The sequence below is a fragment of the Simochromis diagramma genome, unplaced genomic scaffold (genome assembly GCF_900408965.1).
Source record: "Simochromis diagramma unplaced genomic scaffold, fSimDia1.1 OVJJ01000419.1, whole genome shotgun sequence".
NCBI lineage: Eukaryota > Metazoa > Chordata > Actinopteri > Cichliformes > Cichlidae > Simochromis > Simochromis diagramma.
This window is the reverse complement of record NW_024387244.1, coordinates 3,195,038-3,215,485: the sequence shown is the minus strand read 5'-3', so window position 1 is coordinate 3,215,485 and position 20,448 is coordinate 3,195,038. Positions and strand designations below refer to the sequence as shown.

Below are 20,448 nucleotides of genomic sequence, written 5' to 3'. Positions count from 1 at the left end.
TAGAGAATGATATAATGATATGTCAGCTTTTATTAGTCCAACTGGGGAATTAAATATTTAAATAATAATACTTGAAACAAATAAAGCCAACCACTGAAATGCAATTATCTTTGCTTTCCTTGACATTTAATGCTACCCCCCTTTTAAATGTATTTTGGGTAAACCAAACGAAACGCAGTGAAAGTTTTATGTTAATCACAAAAAGGGAAACTATTACTCAGCAGGAAGGGAGAATAGATAAAGAGAGGCAGAGCGAGTGGGGAGAGAGAAATGTGGCTGGCAGCAAAAGCCAGGCAGAACTGGACTGTCAGCTTTTGTCGCCAAAAAAGAAGAAATGGACTCGGTGCTGGCTGCACCTCTGAGAGATGAAGAGAGAGGAGGAGGGCGAGGAGGAGGATGATAGGTGGGGAGGATGACAAAGAGAGACCAAAGGAGAAGTGAGTGAGGAAAATAGGAGGAGTGGAAGGAGAGATGGGAAGAAAAGATAGAATGACAGGAGGAGACCAAAGAGCCGGAGTGGGGCATATGAGAGTGAAAAAGAGAGAAAGTAATGAAGAAGAAGCGGTCTGGTGTCAGGAACCAGCGAACGAGGCTGCGAGAAGAGCTAGCAGCCAGAATATGAGAGCGAGGAAAGGTGGAAACAATTTATGATTGAGCAGCGGGAAGGAGAAGTGCATATGTGCAGAAAGAAGGAGGAGGGCGGTTAAAAGGGATGGGATAAGATGTAGGAGAATCGGCGTGAGAGGAAATGTGAAGCAGATAGCAAAAGAGTACGCACGGTATCACGAGTAGAAAAGGAAACAGAGAAGCCCAATTTGACAGAAATAGAATAAAAAGAAGGTGGTGGAAGGGAAAGTGGTCTAGCACGGAAAATTAGGGAAGAAAAATGGCATCAAAAAGAGAGAAGATGTAAGAGTTTTTGAGAGAAAAGAAAGTGGACACAGTCATTGCACAGGACGAGAGGTTGTGGAGGATGTTACAAAGGGAGAAGGGCTATAAAAGTGAGTGGAAGAGTTTGAAAAAGTAAGATCATTTATAAAATTGGGGACTGAAGACATAAAAGTACAAGTGCACGTAGAAAAAGACTGTCAGAGTATGGGAGATAGGGAAACTTTAAAAAAATGGCAGGGAGAGCCGATGTTGGAAAAAGTGTGAGAGCAGTGATGAGAAGGAGAATAGGAGAGAGAGATTAATTGAACGGATGAAAGAGGAGAGGGTAAACAGGAAGGATGGAGCCTCAGAAAAGACAGATAAAGACCTCATAGAATAGACGAGGGGAGGGGGAGCGACGGAGATGAAAATGAGAGCAATGGGGGGAATGGGAAAGAAAAAAAGGGGGAGAGCAGAAATAGGGAGACATAGAGAGAAACAGAGACATCAAGAGAGGGAGGGGAGCTTTGAGCTGCAGCACGAAATAATGAATCATGAATAGATTTAACAGTATCTGCTCTTATTTCCTCTCCACACACCCCCACCCACCCTCCAGCTTCCTCCTAACATCCTGTCGAGATCACTGCTATTGCCTCTCTCTTTCTCTTTCTCCAGCGCACGCTCTGTCATTATCTGTGGCAGGGCCATCTCATGTCCTGGCATTAATTGAGCTGTAACAGTCATCTCTTGCCTTTCTACCCTTCCTTTGAGTCTCTTTTGATTTTTTTTTCTCCCCTCATCTCTCTCTTTTCTGTTCTTTTACAATTTAATTTTCACATTTCTTTAAATTTCACACCGCTTTTTTTATCTCTGCGCTTCTTTCTTTCACTCTCTTCCTCGTTCTTTCTTTCTGCTCCGATGGTAGCATCTCCCTCCTCCTTCTCTTAGGCTGTATGGATACACTGACATGCATGCACACACGCACACCATCACATTATCTCACTTCCATTATCATATCATATATATATACTAGCTGTATCCCCAGGAGGATCGAGGGAGGCTGTGGGGACTTTACGCTGCTCTCCGTGGTTATTCTGTATTCATTGATATAGCACTTTTGGGGCTTGAGTAGTTATTGCCTGTATCCCCTGCTGTGCACAACATGTATATTCAGTATATTTTGTAATTCATCCATAAACTGTGAGCTCAGAGTTGTTGGCAGAGGGAAGCTTACAGATGCAATGGTGTGCTGCATGTCTTGAGATGTGTTTTGAACAGACTGAAACCTGTTTTGTATTGATGCTTAATTCTGGAAGCAGATTGATAAGTTGGTGGGATGGAAGCTGTGTTAGACTCGTTTCCCACAAGAGCACAGTGCAGTCCGGGAGACTGTGAAAATGTGAAAGGCAGGAGGTTAATAAGATAGAGCCAATACTTGTTTGCTGTAGCAAAAAGACAATCGCAGCAGAACTAACCAGCAGCTTAAGATTCATAACTACGGTGAGCATTACACACATTATCGGTACTTAGCGGACAAAAAGCTTCACAGGTTAGAAGTTCACGGTTTGATTATGATGACGCGAATACAAATATTTACTAAAATAGGTCACGAGAACAACCTGGACAGACACAGTCTCAGTCGATAAAAGTGTCATTTTGAACGGATGTCGTGTATTTGAACTGAACCGAAGAGAAAAAGAGCAATACTGGCAGTAACGTGACACGCCACCATTTCACAAGCAATATACTATTGTTCCTTCAATTCATTGTTCATCAAAAATGACTGACTTGAACACAAGATGATACTTGCATCCCATCTTATATGATTTACAGGATGGGATGTAAGTAACGGGAGACAGACGCCCTCTCTACTTTTGAGATTAGCTGTAAAAATGTCTTGTGTGTCTTTGTCCTGCCTCTCTCCCCTTACTCATAACCAGTCACGGCAGATGTTTGTCTTAACAGTTCACTTGGAGAAGTTCCTGTGATTGTCACTATAATGACTTACTGGAACTCCTACTGGAACTCAGCCATCATTAATTTCACCAGTCCTTTCCCCGCTATGCTGAGTCAAAATGTCTGCAAAGACCAGAATTCTAATCAACCAGTGAGTGAAACCGTCTATTTGACGGATCATTAATTGTTGAAGAAGCTGTAATGTAAAGTGGCACAAAGATTAGCTGTGCAACTCGAACATAAAGCACATCAATCTTTGCGTGCTGGTATGCTGAGGTGTATACAGGAGTGTATCACTGAAATGCCAGTAAACCTGTGATACTTACATAGGTGGTCGATGGTGCTAGGCGCAGAGAAACGCCCCGCCTCCTAAACAGACTGCATCTTCTGCACTATAAGCTGGCTAACTGAGACTATTTTGGGGGTTGAAAATGACAACATATTCATGTATCTTTCCTCTAGCGTTGAACGGTGCATCCTCACAGTTTCAGTGGTAATATGCGATTTCAGCAGTAGGCTCTATTGCTTCTTTGCCGGGGTTCTGTCCCCTTGAAAACCCAGGGGGTCTGCAGGGGCTGTGGCAGCATTTCAGTAACTGCCTGGGTAAGTGTTTCTGTATGACTGGATCGGGATCTGACAGTGCCTCGCAAAAAAAAAAAGAAGCTCAGATGACTTCCAGGATTCAGCCTTAGACTGCCTCTATATCGTCACCTCCTTCCTAACAAAAATAAACTCCACACATTAGTGTCTAAATTATACCTGGAAAGGAAGCAGGAGTGGATGAAACGCACATGGCCTAAGCTTATGTTGCATCATGTAGCCGCTCTCCTCCCTAACAGTCACTCCACAATCTTATCACTGGAAACAGGAAAATCCTGCCTTTGACTCCAATTTGGGAGACTTGATCTCGTTAATTCATTATGATTATGCATGTACAATGATCGCTGCTTTTAGGTGTGTATAAATGTCTGCCTGATTTATTTAGAAATCAATATCCTAAGGAAGCAAATAGCAGCCTTTATGAGTCAAGCTTGCGTGGTCGGCTGATTGAAATCCGTGATTTTTACATAGGGATCAACACTGAGCCGTGACAACAATTTTAACCAGTTTGACGTTTGAAAAATTATTCACACTGGGAAGCTGGGGTTGAAACTGCTTATTTGTTTGCATTTAAACAGCCTGATAGAACGCGATGCTACGACATAAGGCTACTGGGCAGCAAGGGCAGTTAATTAGGGATTAAACAGCAGGAAATTGGAGGAAAGTGTGAAGTTAAAAGCCGGGTCACAGCTGAATTTTTATAATGGTGCATACAATACATTGCTTTCATGGCAGAACACATGCATTTACCAACTCGTCTTTTTCTTACAAATACATGTATTTTGCTTTCCGGTTACACTCAGACGCAGTGTAACCCTACAGTGTGATGTTTGCAAGCCTTTAACAGCAGTTTTAAAAGACGTCTGCACCAAACTCATTAAATATTGAGGTCAGTTTAACTAAGTAGTGTTTATTAGCAACAAATAAGCAGCTAAAATGTCTCATTTATAGTCAACTGAAAGCATAATTTCAAGTCTAAATGTTTTAACCTGTTTTATCCTATAGGATAAAACAGGTGCTTCCTCTTTTCTGCGTGACTACATGTATGTTACAAGCAAGTAAAAATAAATCTGCATTATATACCTGTCATATAAGTGGCCCTGCCATTAAATTCCTCCACTGTCAGATATGTTTTGAAATATCCTCTGTAATAATTTTACAGGCTAAGAGGCAGAAAAGGTGGCCAAGTGGTGAGCGAGAGCATCCCATTAGTGAAAGGTGTCAGTGTGTCCTTGAGCTGGAGTGAACCCCTGGCTGGTTACTAATTTTAAGCCATTTAGGATAATAACAGCGTGAGATAAAAGCTTTAAAATTAGTAGCTGGGAATTGGGGAAACCAAACCTAAAACCTCAAATACTTATTAAAATATAAAAATTACACAGTAGACCGACGGCCAGCGTCTTTCCAGTCATCTTTCCGAAGTTTGGTTCCTGAACTTCAGGATGAGACTCAGTGAAATAAATACTCGGCACGAAGGGGACGCTACGTTATTTCAGCACACGTTTCCCCTCAATAAAGAGCAGCGTCGGTAAGAATGCCAGATTCCCGCACTATATATGGCATATTATAAGAATCAGCGATGCATACATATATATATAGCCTTTACATAGTGTTTCAGGATTCTAGTTAAAGAGATTGTGTGGTGCACAGAGCAGGCAGGATATTATAGGAGGCTGTGTTTGATAGTCAGGATGCTCAGCAGCCAGACTGTTTCCCCTGTGGACTCCTGAGGACAGATGAAGCAGCTGGCTGTCCTTCCTTCCTGTTCCCTCCTTTCATTTCACCACCACACATATGAGGCCGAGGGTGTGGGAGTGTGTGTGTGCGAGCGTGTGTGTGTGTGTAGGCGCGCTTTTGTGTGAGAGAAAACAGCGAGTTTCCCAGTCATTTTTGTACTCCCATTTATGTGGCGGGTTATGTTATAAAGTAAACAATTTTATATTTCTCAGCAGTGAAAGAATAAAAAAACGAGCCGAGTAGTGGTGGGAAAACCTGAGAAAAAGACAGGAAAGAGGCTGAGCAGAGAAATAAACAGAGAAGATGAATAAAACAGAAATGGGGACTAAGGAAGATTAAGAGAGAGTACAAGCAGGAGAGAGAGATCACACGGGAGAATATTTATCTGCTTGCGTCGTGTAAAAAATTGTGTGCATGCGCTCATCCTCCAGCCTAATTAGCCCGGGCTGTCTGGCCTTTTTATGCATGTGTTTGTACACATGCGTGCGTGTGTGTGTGTGTGTGTGTGTGGTATATTTGGCTGAAGTTGTGACCTGAATCCTCATCTCAATGGGGAGAGGGAAGAGTGAACCAGAAGGAGAAAAAGAGGGGGGAGAGTGTGAGCAGGAGATGCCTTCATATCATCTCAGCGCTTTGGTTCATAATAGGATTGGGCTTCCCTCTCTTTTCCTCCTTTTTTTCCCTTCTTCTGTCTCACTCTTTCAATCTCCTGTGCCTCAGATTTTTTTTCTTTCATTTTCACCACCCAGTCAGTGCATAATCCCATGGTTGCGGTTAGATTTTTATTTAAAGTGGTTTTATTTGAAGGGCTGGATTAAGATGAGGCTGGATATGTGGGTCAGCTGAAACAAGCTTTGGAGAGGTCAAATGACTTTGTTTGTGTGTTTGTGTGTCTGTGTGCGTGCGCGCGTCTGTGTTTGGACTCTCTTTGATAGTGGTGGTATAAGCAGTCCCCTCTTTTAACATGTTAGCATCTGTGCCCTGTGTGTGTGCGCGCGCATGTGCAAAGCTTTGATGTCTCACGCTCTCTTTCCTTATCTCTCTCTCTCTCTCTTCAAACCGTGTGTGTGTTTGCTTTTGTATACATGTGTTGCAGAGCTCATTTGTGAATAATGAAGCATAGACAGCGAGAGCTGGCTAGTTTGATATAGCCCTTTAGGAATGATAGAGTAGAAGTTGAGAGAAAAAGAAACACAGTGAAAAAGAAAAAGAAAGATGAGTTGAAAGATAAAAGCATGTGATTAAATTCCCAGGGAGCTAGCCTTTTAGCGTAATAGCTTTGTCACATTGGCAGAGGATCTCTGGTTGCTCCACAGACTATATTGCCTATAATTCTGTGTGTGTGTCTGTGTGTGTTTTGACATGTGCATATATATTTGAAAGGGCTGTATGTTGTGCCAGCGACCTGTGCTTGAACTGGAATAAATAAGCTGGCTAAATTCGGAAGACACAGTTGTAGTTTTCACTATAGATAACATATTCTGGTGTGTTTGCTTCATGTTGTTTTGTTTAAAGACATTCTTGTAGCACAATGAGCGAGACGTTGATTTTAAATACCAAAGTAATAATAAAAGTATGATATTTCTGTGTTCCACTATCTTTCACTCATCATGAAGTTCACGTTTTAAAATCCTTTTGCATACTTTTACATTTTTAAATAACTTTGCGCCTAGTTACCTTACCGACCTCATCGACTTGTATCGCCCCAAGAGAGCACAGATCCTCTAACCAACTGCTCTTAGTGCAACCAAGGCCCAGACGAAAGACTAGAGGGAACTGAGCTTTTGCAATCGCCGCACCCAAACCGAACTATCGATGTTCGCACGTCCGAATCCATACAATCATTTAAATCGTGCTTAAAAACTCACTTGTTTAATCTAGTTCGGACTTCCAGCCGGTCTGCATTTGTGCTACATAACTGTAACTGTTACTGTAACTGTAACTGTTTTTGTTATCTTTCGTTGTAACCTGCGTTCCGGCACTTGTGTGAAGCACTTTGATGGACACTGGTCCTTTTTAAATGTGCTATAGAAATAAACTTTGATTGACATTTGTTATTTTGGAGGTAATGATTCAACCGATTTTAAATGAATTGCAAAGAAATTTGCTTCAGAAGTGCAACTAGACAAATTGATGAAAGGATGAAGAATTTAAGTACTGTCAAGTTAAGCTGCTAAACATCAACACGTTAGCATGTTGATATAAACATTTAGTGTAAAGCATGGCTGTGTCTTTGTACTGAATTCGATCTTCTTCAGCACCACGGCTAGACTCTAAAGTTTAAGTAAAGTAGAAAAGTCAAGCAAAACGAATTCAAAGTTTGTCTGTGAAGTGATTGTTGTTATACTGACTAATACTGCTATAGGCAAGCTCATAAGTCTTGGCAAGACTGTTCTGATTTTCTGTTGTCCAATTTTGGTGAGCCTGTGTGAATCGTAGCCTCAGGTTCCTGCTCTTTGGTGTCTGAAGTGACACCTGCTGTGGTCTTCTGCTGCTGTAGCCCATCTGCTTCAAGGTTTGACATGCTGGCGGTTCAGAGATGCTCTTCTGCTGGTTGTAACAAGTGGTGGTTTCAGTTACTTTTGCCTTCTCTGACCTCTGACATCAACAAGGCAGTTAAGAACTGCTTCTCATTGAATAGTTTCTCAGTTTTGGCCATTCTTCATAAACCCTAGACGTAGTTGTGGAGAAAAATCACAGTAGATCAGCAGTTTCTGAAATATTCACACACGTCTGTCTGTCAACGACAACCATGCAATGTTTAAAAGTCACCTTTTCTCCCCCATCCTAAATGCACCGAGTTGCTGCCATGAGTTTGGCTGATTGAAGAGTTGCGCTAACAAGCACCTGAACAGGCATACCTAATAAAGTGGCTGGTGCGTGTATAGAGTGACTGTTAAGCAGATGCTGAAAAAATAAAAAGGCTAAATCTAAGAAACTATGTGTCCCACACCATAGAGCATATGTTTCAGCATCTCACAGACCCGGAAACAACGAGATACATAAAAGCAACATTCATTAGCGTATATGTAGGTGTCGGTGTGTGTGATGCGCACGTCTTTGAATGCCTTTTCATGCGTGCATACTCTGCAGCCAGCTTTGCTACTCTGGCTACTTTGTGTCTGATTGCATTGTGGATGACATGGGTTTGAAGCCGTATGCAGTCTGTCAATGCAAGCTGGTGAGCTGGCACAGTGTGAATATGACTAATAGCTTAGTGTATAATAGAGTCAGAGAGCGCAAGATCTAGAAAACTATCAAATTTCAACCACAATTGCAAGGCAGAGATTTTGAATCTCATTGTCACAGGCTTGTGTGTGTGTGTGTGCGTGTGTTTGTGTATTTCAGAAGCATAGAGGGTGTAAGGACCGTGCATCTGTGCGTCTCGAAATTATCTATGTGCCTTTTGTGTGAAGTTTTTGCAAGTACATGTTTCGTACTGTGTGGCACCTCCATGTATGATTGGATACGTGTGTTCATGAGAAAGTCGAAGTGAGCTGTCTGTCTGTATTTTTTATTCTAAATGATTCTGCTGCCCGCTCCGCTGCCTATCTCGCATTGGTTCTGCACTGAAGGTTGAATCTGTGCCTGTGTGTATGTGCTGGAGCAAGTGTGCGGGTGTCGGTCCCATGCTGTGAGGCTGCTTGCTCTGCACACAGCTCTGTGTATGCGTGCTCCTCTGTTCTGTTTAGATTGGTTTTCTGTGTGCTCTTGTTGCTCGGTCCGTGTGTATGTGCGTGCACAAATGCTCGCGGTGGCTTTTGTGTGCGTACTTGTGGGCGCAGTTGCGATATGCACAATTCCGAGGGTGCGTGCATGCTCGTATGTGTGTCGTTTTGGTGTATGTGTCTGTGTGTTTTGGTGCCCCCCTCCCTCTTTCTTTCTCTGTTTCCCTTCCTCTCCTTCCAGAATAGTGGGGCCATCAATCAGAGGCAAGGGGGATAGAGGAAGGGAGTGAAGGGTGGAGGAGGCGAAGTGGAGGAAAGGAGCTGGCTGGGTGCCAGGGAAGAGGAGCTGGCACGCTGCCCAGAGGAGAGAGAGAGGGGAGAGAAAATAGGAGGGTAGAGGGAGACTCTGGGAGAGAGAAACAGGGCAGAGAGATGGAGCAAGAAGGGGAGAGAAATGAGAGAGAATAAGAAGAAGGGCAGAGAGAGAGCAAAAGAGCAGAGCCAAGTGCACCGAGGGAAAACAGAGGGAGAGAGCAAGAGAGACACCGTGGAAGTGGGGAAAAATGAGCCAGCAGAATAGATAAAGAAGAAGGCTGATTGCTTGGAGAAAAAGAGGAAATAGGGGGAGGAGGTGGGGGGGGGGGGGGGTACTGAAAGGGAGGAAGTGGGAATGGTTGTTCTCACCGAACAGCGATGTGTCTGCCACCCCAATCAGCGGGTGATTAGTACGTCATTGGCTACAAATATTTACCTTAAACTGTTCGCGGAGGGGAGAGCGGCCCAATTAGAAAGCAGGGGACGGGGATGAATTGCAGGACTGTGTGTTTGTGTGTGTCATATGTACATGCTGTGTGACTCCTGAAAGGCTATTCTGAAGCCATGTGTACAAAGAGAAGGGGTTGGGCGGCACTCTAAGATGTCCATCGTATGTTTGTCTTTAAAGAAAATCACCCTCAAAAGTCACCACACTGCTGCTCGATGGCGGTTTGGGCGGCAAGGGATCGCCAACGAGCTCGGTTTGCAGCCACACCTTCAGCCTCGTCCCATGAAAGATCGACCCCTTTCAGGTCCTCAATGAATGACCGTCTCCATGTCTGTTTTGGTTGTCCATGGCTCTGTGAACCCTTGGCGGGTCTCCACGACATGGCTATCTCCGGTAATCGTTCCGGGTGTTGGCAAAGAACGTGACCGGCAAAACGGAATCATCGCTCCAATACCATGTCCGCTAGCGGTCGTGAGGCAGTGCGCTGAAGTACCTCCTTGTTGGTAACTCGATACGAAATCTTGAGGATCCATTGGAGGCGGCGCTGTTGGAAAACATTCAGTCGTCGGATGATTGTTGCCGTTGACTTCCATGTTTCACTTGCATAGATCGCCATCGGTACCACTATCGTATTGAACAAACGGACTTTAGATGATATCGAGATGGTGGTCAATCTCCAAACCGGATTCAAGTTGTGCATGGCCGATGCTGCCTTTCCGAGCCAACAGACGATGTCCTTGTCTGAGCCACCGTCCGGTGTTATCACACTGCCCAGATACGCGAACTGATCGACTTCATCAAGCGGGCAACGGCCGACGAGTACCAGAGTATCGGACGAGTACCGGAGTCCGATACTCTGATGCCAAACGATGATGATTAAAATGTGTTTAGTATTACATAATATTATAAATTTTGAGGATTTTCTCTTTTTTTTAAATAAACTGGATCTTTTACTTTATCAAATACTGGTTTCTGTTATCTTGTGTTGGAAGTAGAGAGTGTATTTGAATGATTATGAGTCCACTCGCAAAACGCATACGTTTGCAAAAACTTGCACAAATGTATACGATGCTTTTAGACCAACTTTAGTGCCATGAACGCTGTAAGATGAGCTTTCATTGTGATTTACAAATACTATGAGCCACCACTTGTATAAATTACGAAGGTCAGAAGCTCATTACTCTTTCTGTCACCACAGAACAGTTTTGTAAAACCTTTTATATCGATGTGAAAATGACTGGATATTCTGTTTTCAGTAGCATCATCTGCCACGCTCACTGTGGAATGCATTCAATTTAAAGTTGCCCGTTGCCTTCGGTGCTCCACTCTTCCTTTTTCCAACCAGCAACTATTCCAGCAACAAGCAAAAGGGGGAGCAAAGAACAGAAACGGAATAGGAGCTAAAAGAGGTGGCAGAGATTTTTGTTAGGAGCAATTAGAGCGAGTAGAGGGGTATCACTCACACACTTATGCACACACACACGCACGCACACACAGACACACAAAGCTGGCTTGCTCAGCCATAGTGGGACTCAGAGGCTGGCACAGCTGGCAGTGCCAGAGCACACTGGGCACCATCTTCCTCTTCCCGTGCCAATCTCAACCCATGCTCATCACATTCAAATTCACCAAGCTTTATTGGCAAGACGAACGCGGTCAGTGTTGCTCGCTGTCATGCTGAGAGACCAAATTGAATGCTGATCTTTCACAGGGAAGTGGCTTCCCCATTGTTCCAGCTCAAGTTTACTTTAATGTCAAAAGTGAAAATGTGTGTGCTCGGAGAAATGGGACTTTCAGTTCAGCCCTTCATTTGAGTTTCTCTGCATTTAGTCTTCGTCGCTTTGTCTGGTGATATGTTGCAGCTACACAGGATGAAAAAAACACAAGATGCTTTGTCATTCTAAGCAAACAGCTGCGTGCAGATTGTAACGCGTAACGCGTAACACGACCTCCCTACGAAACAAACTTTGGCTTTGTCAGAGCAAAGCCAAACTCTTGCACTTTTATTTATTTTTTTAAGAAAATTGCATAGGCAGATGCGCCATCATTCTGCAGTTGCTTATTTTGTGAGTGTTATAATTTTCTTTTTAGAGTACGCACAGCCTCATCTTCCCACCTGTCTGGACTATTTCTACTTCAGTTAGTCATTTTCAGCATTTTCCAGAATGCATTTTGACAGCCTTCATAGAACAGACAGGAACATGTTGCGTTTATCGTGTGGGTTAAATATGTGGGTGGACGGAGAGCAGCAGATAGCAATTGCAAAGTAAGTGCGGGAGAATGAGTTGTTTTTTTTTTTTTTACAGTCAAAATCTAAGAATTACACCTCTAACTCAAAGCGTCACTCTTGCCTCTGCATTATGGTCCACTGAGCCGAATGCTGGTGTGGAAACTGTCCCTCCTGCCTGTCTTTGGAGTTCCTCCTGACTGACAGCTGAATGTGGGTCCAAAATGTTGGGTCAAGGACATTTTATTGGCGTGTATGTCTGACTTGCATTCAGATTTTTAATCATGATGTCAAATCATGTGCTGCTGGCCACTTTAAAATATTAAATTTTGTCTTTTCCTTGGCTTGTAGGAAATCTTGAGGAAATAAATGGCATCACATTATTAAGAAATGCACAGAGGGCGTATACTTGATTGCATTTATGATAACAGTCATTGTAGAACTTTACAAAGAACCTGCACATTCTTATGTGGTATGATTTCACTCCAGGCGAACATTTTTTGGCAACTTTTTCAAGTCCTACTAACAGAGAAACATCAGCTCAACACATCTGTCTTTTTATAGACTAAACTCTTCACTTCTGCTGAATTGCAGAGATATCATCATGCTGGATGTCATGTTTCTGACGGTCTTTGATGTGACTTAGTACAGTGTGCTGTGTCTAGGGTACTGACATTTTTTTAGTGGTTTCACGTAGATATTTATGTATTTTACAATGTGTGGTATATAATCGATGCGGAATATACCTGCATAAGCCTGGTAATTGCATAGTTGTTTTAGATTTGAGACGGTTGCCTCCTGTCATGAAAAGCCTAGGTGTGCTTCTACTGAGTGAGCTTGTCTGTTACATGAAGACACCGTCATACATGGAGCACGTGTGTTTTTATGCCTGTGGCTCGAAAAGTCCTCAGGAACAGACTGTCTTTGTCCCAGAATTCATTCCTTCTTCTTCTTCCTTGTCTTCATTTCTTTCAATTTCCCTTCCTCTGTCAGTCTGTTTATTCTGGAGACTGTTTTGGTAGATTTTTGCCTTGTGATTGAAAAGCTATTCCCTCACCTATATTTTCTCTCTGTTTCATCTGAAGCTTTTTTCTCTGTCTCGCTGTCTGACTCCATGCCAGCTGGCAGGGTATCTGCCCTCAGGTGTTTATTGACCAGTCCCTCGCTTTCCTTTGTATCTATCCATCCATTCATCCCTCCATCCAGCCAGTCTTTGCCAGTCCTCCCCGGTGGCTGTTCTTCGGTTGGACAGTGGAACGACAGTGTGCTGTGTTGTTTCTGAGACCCGGCCCGGCTCAGGCTGCGTCAGCAAGCTCGCTTTCGTCCAGTTGTAAAACCCATCAGTTATTGGTATCTTGTGCTTATAATACCTACTGTCTCTCAAGCATAACGTGGAGTTTGTTTATGATCTTCTCTTTAACTTTTGTTTTTTATCTTTCCAGTAAAGTTTGTTTGTATGTCGTAAGATCAAAGTTATGGGGACAGTAAATAAGAGTGGCTTCATAGACCAACCATGTTCAGGTCAGTCCCTTCAGATTGTATTTGGTTATCGGACATATGGTTAAACATCAGTACTGTCAGATCGGTTTCCTACTGGCCAAACTGAACCAGGTCATCTGAATTGATCTGATGGCTGAGCACAACCTGTTGCATGATAAGCGGCAATCTGGCATAGTTGCAAAGATAATTAATGGAGGAGAACACTGAACACTGAAGTGTACTGAACTATACCCTGCATAATTAGCAAAAACTCAGTGAGAAGTGATTGTGAACCATCTCACAAATTACAAAATGACAGTTAATCCTCAAACATGTGTCCACTTAGAGCAATTTGTGGATCAAACTGTTCCCAGAGTGTGATCTTTTTTTAATACATAAGAACTTGTTTCCTATTTCTAAAGCTGTTCGTGTCAACTCAGAGCAACAACAGATATACGGTACTGTGCAACAGTCTTGAGCCACCCATTATTGCTTTATATTTTGCTTCCAAGCAGCCAGACTTTCTTCTAATGTTTTACTGAGGCCTTGAGGAATAGTTCTTCAGGCCATCTGAAAGTCTTTCAAGATTTTTCTTTTGACATTTGCTGCTTTTTTTTCTCTCATTTTCACTCCCGAAATTGAGGAAGAGTCCTTGTACCGGACTATGTTCAAGGAAATGTTTTCTTAACACTGACCCGTGAATTATTCAAGCATAAAAAAGTCACCTAACTCCAGGGATGAACCACTTTAAATTCTGTCTCTAGTCTTTTTGTTACTAGCACAACACATCCTTTTTTCCCATTTCTTTAGTTGAATCTAAATGCCATGTTTGACTGGCATAAATGATATTTTTACACCAACAAGGTGATTCCCAAAGAGCTATTAGCTGAAAACATGGCACATCTCAGCAATTTGAAATTTCTTTTTTTAACATCATCAGGAAAGAAGTACAACAATAGTCCCACAGACAATGCAAATGCTGTAAAAGCATACTTGGATAGAAAAACACACAGTGGAACACAAACGGTTATAGGCTGGCCTTCCTCGAGCGCAGACCCGAAGCAGTGTGGGATCATCTTTACAGCAAATGGAATAAAAAGCAGCCAACATCCAAGGAAGAGCTTTGAATGACCTTCAAGAAGCTATTGCTGACGACTACCTAAAGAAATTACAAGAAAGCTTGACTAAGAGAGTTCAGGCTGTGTTAAAGAAGTAAAGATTGGCAGAACTGTACAAATGCTCATGTTTCAATATATCCCTGCTTCTATTTCCCATTGCCCGAGTACGAGTGCTTTGATTTATTTCCATCTGCGATCTAGTTGGACAGATTGAACGAGCAACAGGCTAAAGTATAGTCAAGCAGACTGACCAAGGTTTCAGAAGAACAGATACCACTTGAATACAGAAGAACGACTCCTTTGAGTTTAATGTAGTAAAAGTTTCACATTGGCAGCAGGCGGATAATCTACTTCCAGTTATAAAAAATATATTCAGGTTTGCCAAGTTCTTCTTTCTAACTCTTTGTGGTCCTCACATACATACAGACACGCATGCTTTATAGAAATACACCAAAGGAGCGGAGGCACAGTCATCTACACATGAATGCATAGGTTTACACACGCATGAAGCTGTGTCTGTCCTTGGAACTGAGCCGGGTGTCTGGTGCTAATTGTTTATGAAGCCTCGTTGAGAGTAACCGAAAGGCTGGTTGAATGGTGCGTGTCTCTGAGAGCCTTTGTATGATGGCATACACAGCCCCGTCAGTCCTGCGCTGCCCTCCATTGCCACGTCTGCTGTCTTTTATCTATTCCTCTTCAACGCCTCTAAGTGCCAGCAACATGTGTTAGTGAGGATGAAGTGATGCAGAGAGAAAGAGAGACCGAAAGCAGGACGGGCAGATGGAGGAAAAAGGGGGGAAAAAATAAGACTGTTGGAGAAAAATCACCGAAAACATGAGAGCGACTGATGTTATAGAGGAAGAATAAGAGCAGCTGAGGGGAAAAAGAGGGCCGACAGATTATAAAAGAGAGGAAATAATATAGAAAAATAGAAAGATGGGGAAATAGACAAAGAGAGCAACTGAGGGGAGGGAGATGAGAGAGGAAGAGAGAGGGGGAGAGGGATGGGAGGAAGAGGATGAATAGGGTAATAATGGCTCAGTGTGAGAGCTGTTGTAGAAAAAGAGAGAACGGCTGAGTGAAGAAGAGAACAAAATGAGGCTGAGGGCACTCAGACAGATAGAATTAGACACACCGCAGAGGTTCACTGTGCGTGTGTGTGTTTGTGTGCAAGGCTGAGAGGGAGTGTGCTTTTGTTTCTGTGTGTTTGTGTGCACTGGTGTAGAGTGTGTGTGTGTGTGGGGGCAGCAGTTTTCTTAGGAAGGGCACTATTGCTGTTGGTGTGAATGGATGGATGGAGGATAAGGGGACCAAGAAAAAGCATTTTCGTGAATTTTCACAGTTTTCGGAAATGGACAAACATAATAACATGAAATAGCCGGCTGAGACAGGTGGAGAGCTCGGGAGGAATTTTCTGAGGTTTTCGGCTCTCTGTGAATGTTCGTATGTTTATTGTTGGATCGTGAGGACAAGCTGAGTGAAACTAGTGTGAAGGTGCTAAAAGACCCAAATGATGAGCGTAGCTCTAATGCTGCCTCCATCCCACCACCTCTGCTGTTCGCTCACACAATCCCCACGTTTCTTCTCTCAGTCTCACAGAAATGTCACTGACAGAACTTCTTGCTCATTAAGAAGGTGTTTAAATGCAACAAAGGCTTAATGTGCTGTAGAGGTGTATCATATGCTCTGTGCTCATTGTGTACTTATGATCCTGCAATATGCAACATGATTATATATCCCCTACTACTCTCTCCTTCTGTCTCTCACTCTCATTTCTCTCTCTTTCCATCACAGGCAGAGATTGTCAAGCGTCTCAGTGCCATCTGTGCTCAGATCATCCCTTTCCTCTCTCAAGAGGTAAGTGTTACTACAGCCAGAGACATTTACACATGCACAAGCAACATGCTGGCACAAAAAAGGGGAGAAAACCACTCATACCTCAGACACTTCCCCACAGAATATCAGAAATCATATACTGGATACAGCAGCGGTCCCCAACTTTTTTTGCGCCACGGACCGGTTTATGCCCGACAATATTTTTACGGACCGGCCTTTAAGGTGTTGCGGATAAATACAACAAAATAAAACTAGTACCGGTACCGAAAAAAAATAAGATTTATTCATAACACACGTGAAAAGACCCAGGAAAACCGAGTAAACGATAAAAACGATAACAAAATAACGACTCACGGACCGATACTGGTCCCGAGGGTTGGGGACCGCTGGCATACAGGACATTTTAACAGTTGAAGAATTTAAATACTAATCCTGATTTGCTACACAGATGTTAATTCATCCAAATCCTTTACATTTTAAAGCAAGCATATTGATAATGGAACGTTAACTTTCAGTGGAATGTTGTCACTTGGACAGAATTCTGTATTATATACAGTTAGATCCATAATTTGTTGGATAAAAACATTTAGTGTTGCCTCTGAGTCCCACAGTTTCAGGCTTAAAGTCAACTGGACAGTGTTGAATTTGTATTTCACTTTATTTTCACTGTAATTTTGCCAGTGAATAATTCCACCATCGGGCTGAAAAAGCAAAATAAACCGAGAGAAAGCAAAAACTTTACGAGTGGCCAAATCTACAATTTGGTTTATTCCTAAAAATAAGGACTCCACTGACCAGCTCTGCTTTTTAACAGCAAATCTGTGAGAAAAGTTGGAGGCAATGTTACGGCTGCCAGTAGAACCATGTCAGTAGTGTTTACTGATGATGTGAATGGAAAATGAACCAAAGCAGACTGAAAAAACAACCCAAGAGTTTATCAATGAAAAGAAAATGTGTATTTTTTAAAGGCAAAAAGTGATTCACTTGTTCTCAAACCAATAGGCCATGCTTTTCAGGTATTTAATACAAATCTTAAGGCAGAAGGACCAACAAACAATAAAGCAACTAAAAGCAGCTGCAGTAAAAGTCTAGTTGAGCATCCTGAGGTAGGAAACACAGCATTGATGTTCATGGGTTCTAGACTTTTTGCTTCTGAAAATGTGGAACTGTGTATAAAAATATCAGTAAATACTAAACAGTTGAATATTTCTTTCTTTTTTAATGACTTGAATTAAAGCTGAAAGCCTGCACTTCAATCATGTCTTGAGTGTTTGATTTTAAATCCAATGCGGCGGTGCACAGAGGCGGCATTATTAAAAACGGTCTCCAACAAATTATTGATCTGGCTCTGTTAGGCGAACACAACAACTGGCTAATTTTTAAGATAAATAAATCAAACCAACAATAATATATAACAATAACAATTTCACAGTTAGTGTAGCAGATGTGATTGATACTTCTACATTTCTGACTTGAAGGGGCCACCATGTCATGTTACAGTCAGCTAATATTTGCTACTATTATTATTATTATTATTTAATGTAATGCCCCATGGTGAAAACAAGGTATTACAGTCATATGCATTGTATGTGTTTCTGGGGTTATTTACTAATGAACTATCCAATAGCGAATGGCGCTGATAACATAATAAATCTCACAACATTCAGTGTAACTGGAGACAAAGCAGAAGTCTTTAGCATAGACGCAGCTATACAGCACATCATGAAGTAAGCTCTCTGACTACTCTAAGTTAAATACATACTTTTTTAAAGAGCTTCAGGGCCTCTTATCATTCAGAAACATTATCACCATTCCTGCACGAGTGTTTTGCTTCATTAATTGCTCCTTAAAGCCGTAATTTAATTTGTATGTGCTTAGAGGAGCAGAATTATTGATGATATATTGTTACATTGTTGCTCTGACTTTGGGCGAGACAACAAAACAGATTAAATGAGAGGAAACCAGTTTTATAGTTTAATTCTACTGCGTCAGTGTGATTTTTACTGTACATTTGTGTGTGCGTGGAGGGTTTTTTGTGCAGGTGTGTACATTGTGTACATTGTAAATACAAACCTGCAGACACCCTCCTTTTTTTTGTCTCCAAGTGTGAGTGTACACTGAGTGCGCTACCTGGAGACAGCAAGGTCACAGCTTTGTCAGTTTGATCAATATTGACACTGTGTGTATTCTGTGTGTAGGTGTGCGACAGCGGCACACACATGTATGTTTGAGTTTGTGCGACTGATTACATTGGGATTTTGTTCAAACAGAGCTGAGGTTTTCGTTAGCCTTGCTCTCGGTGTGTGTGAATGCGCACGTATCTCTGTACGTGTCTGGCTACAGTGTGTGCGCTTCCGTTTTTTTGTGACGTTCTCTCAATGTTTGTGTTGTGTGAATGCATGGTTGCCCCATCCAGACCATCTTATTTGCACTACCTGTACCGGCTTTGGATGGAGGCAGCAGCGTTTCTCTAGCTTGTTTAATGTAAAAGTCCCCGTTGTGTCATTACTGAGTGTACATGCAATATACTCTACATCACATTATGCTTACAGTATATATCCCAGTACACACCGTGGATGATTATGCACTGTAATATGTCTTTCTTTCACTTTCTCCCTTTATGTGTATGTGTAGCACCAGCAACAGGTGGTCCAAGCTGTGGAGAGGGCCAAGCAGGTCACTATGGCTGAACTCAACGCCATCATCGGGGTGAGTCACCTTGATTCATCAACACAGAGGAACTAAGAATGATGGGAATTAAATTATTATTCATTCTTAATGTCTATAAATACAAACGTCTGTGATGAGCAGTCCTGTGAAAATGATTCAGTAGCTTGCAGAACCACCTTTAACAGCAGTAACTTTCCATTTCTCTTACATCCTTATGGAGAAGTTTTGCCCCCCCCCTTCTTTACAACTTCACTTCACCTCATTGAGATTTGCGGGCATCTGTTTATGCACAGCTCTCTTAAGGTCCCGTATCAGCATTTCGATCAGGTTGAGGTCTGGACTTGGACTCCACTGCAACACAGTCATTCTTTTCTTTTGCAGTGATCCTGCTGTTTGCTTCCTCTTGAGCAACATCAGGTGGTCACCCAAAAAGTTGATTGACAATACTTTGAATACTAACTTATTAGACTTATCACAGTATTTTTGCATCACCAAAAGCACGCCCTTGCACATTTGGCTATATTGTCCTGAGTATGCATGTGCCCCACTGCACATTAGGGCTGCCACGATTAGTCGACTAGTCACGATTACGTCGACTATCAAAATCGTCGACGACTGATTTAATAGTTGACACGTCGTTTGAAGCTTTGTAAGATCACAAAAGACTCAGGAATAAGTAGCAGGATTTAAGAGTGTAATAACGGACTGAAACAGAAGATGGCAGCACTGCATGTACAAGGATGCCAGCTGCCATTAAACCCCAAAGAAGAAGAAGTAGCTCTGTCCCAGAATTCATAGCGCAGCCCAGCTCAGTTTCCAACAATGGCAGCAGCTAGTTAGTTTGAATATTACTCTTATTATTCTTTCTGGGTCACAAAATAAACGTTTAACATATTTTCAGGCGAGAATGTAGCTGCTGAATATCTGCTCAGTTTATCAAGACACCACATATTTTGAAAAGCGCTCCGACGTTTTCGGAGACGTCTGTTACCCACTAGCTCGATAGCTAGCCGGGGGCTAGGCTCACTAGAGCCTGTGAGAACGCCGGACTCAAACCCACCGCCGTCTTTCGCTACTCAGGTTAAACATACACAAGTCACTTAAATGTTATTGTATGGCTTTTTTTAGAAGTGTATTTATTCCTGAGTAAATCGGTTTGGCTGAAGTTATAGTTTGTCCTGTTATATTTTAGATAGCAAGGAGTTTATTAAACTTCACCCAAACAATGCAAAACTATCATCTTGTCTTTATTTTGAGTTAGCACAGACCTTAAACACTTAAAGCTGTAAGCTAATGATAGTTATATAAGAGCAGATGCATGCTGGCGCAATAAGCTGTACGTTTTACGTCCAATGGATGCATGATCTGATTAGTCGACTAATCCCAAAAATAATTGGTGACTAGTCGACTATCAAAATAATTGTTTGTGGCAGCCCTATTGCACATATATGTACGTTTCCTCATTTCACCGTGAGATGATATTGGTCGCATCTAACCGGCGATGCCCTCATCATTTTTCATTGC

At 42.3% G+C, this 20,448-nt stretch overlaps 1 protein-coding gene across 4 annotated transcripts in view; it reads left to right on the top strand.

Moving 5' to 3' along the window:
* Positions 1-20,448, top strand: part of tle2b (TLE family member 2, transcriptional corepressor b) — an 83,084-nt gene that overhangs the window by 39,967 nt on the left and 22,669 nt on the right. For all 4 annotated transcript variants that reach the window (XM_040052660.1, XM_040052659.1, XM_040052658.1 and 1 more), the window contains exons 5-6: positions 16,213-16,275; positions 18,889-18,963. In XM_040052660.1, coding sequence (XP_039908594.1) covers positions 16,213-16,275; positions 18,889-18,963 — 138 coding nt within the window. The remainder of the gene's footprint in view (positions 1-16,212; positions 16,276-18,888; positions 18,964-20,448) is intronic.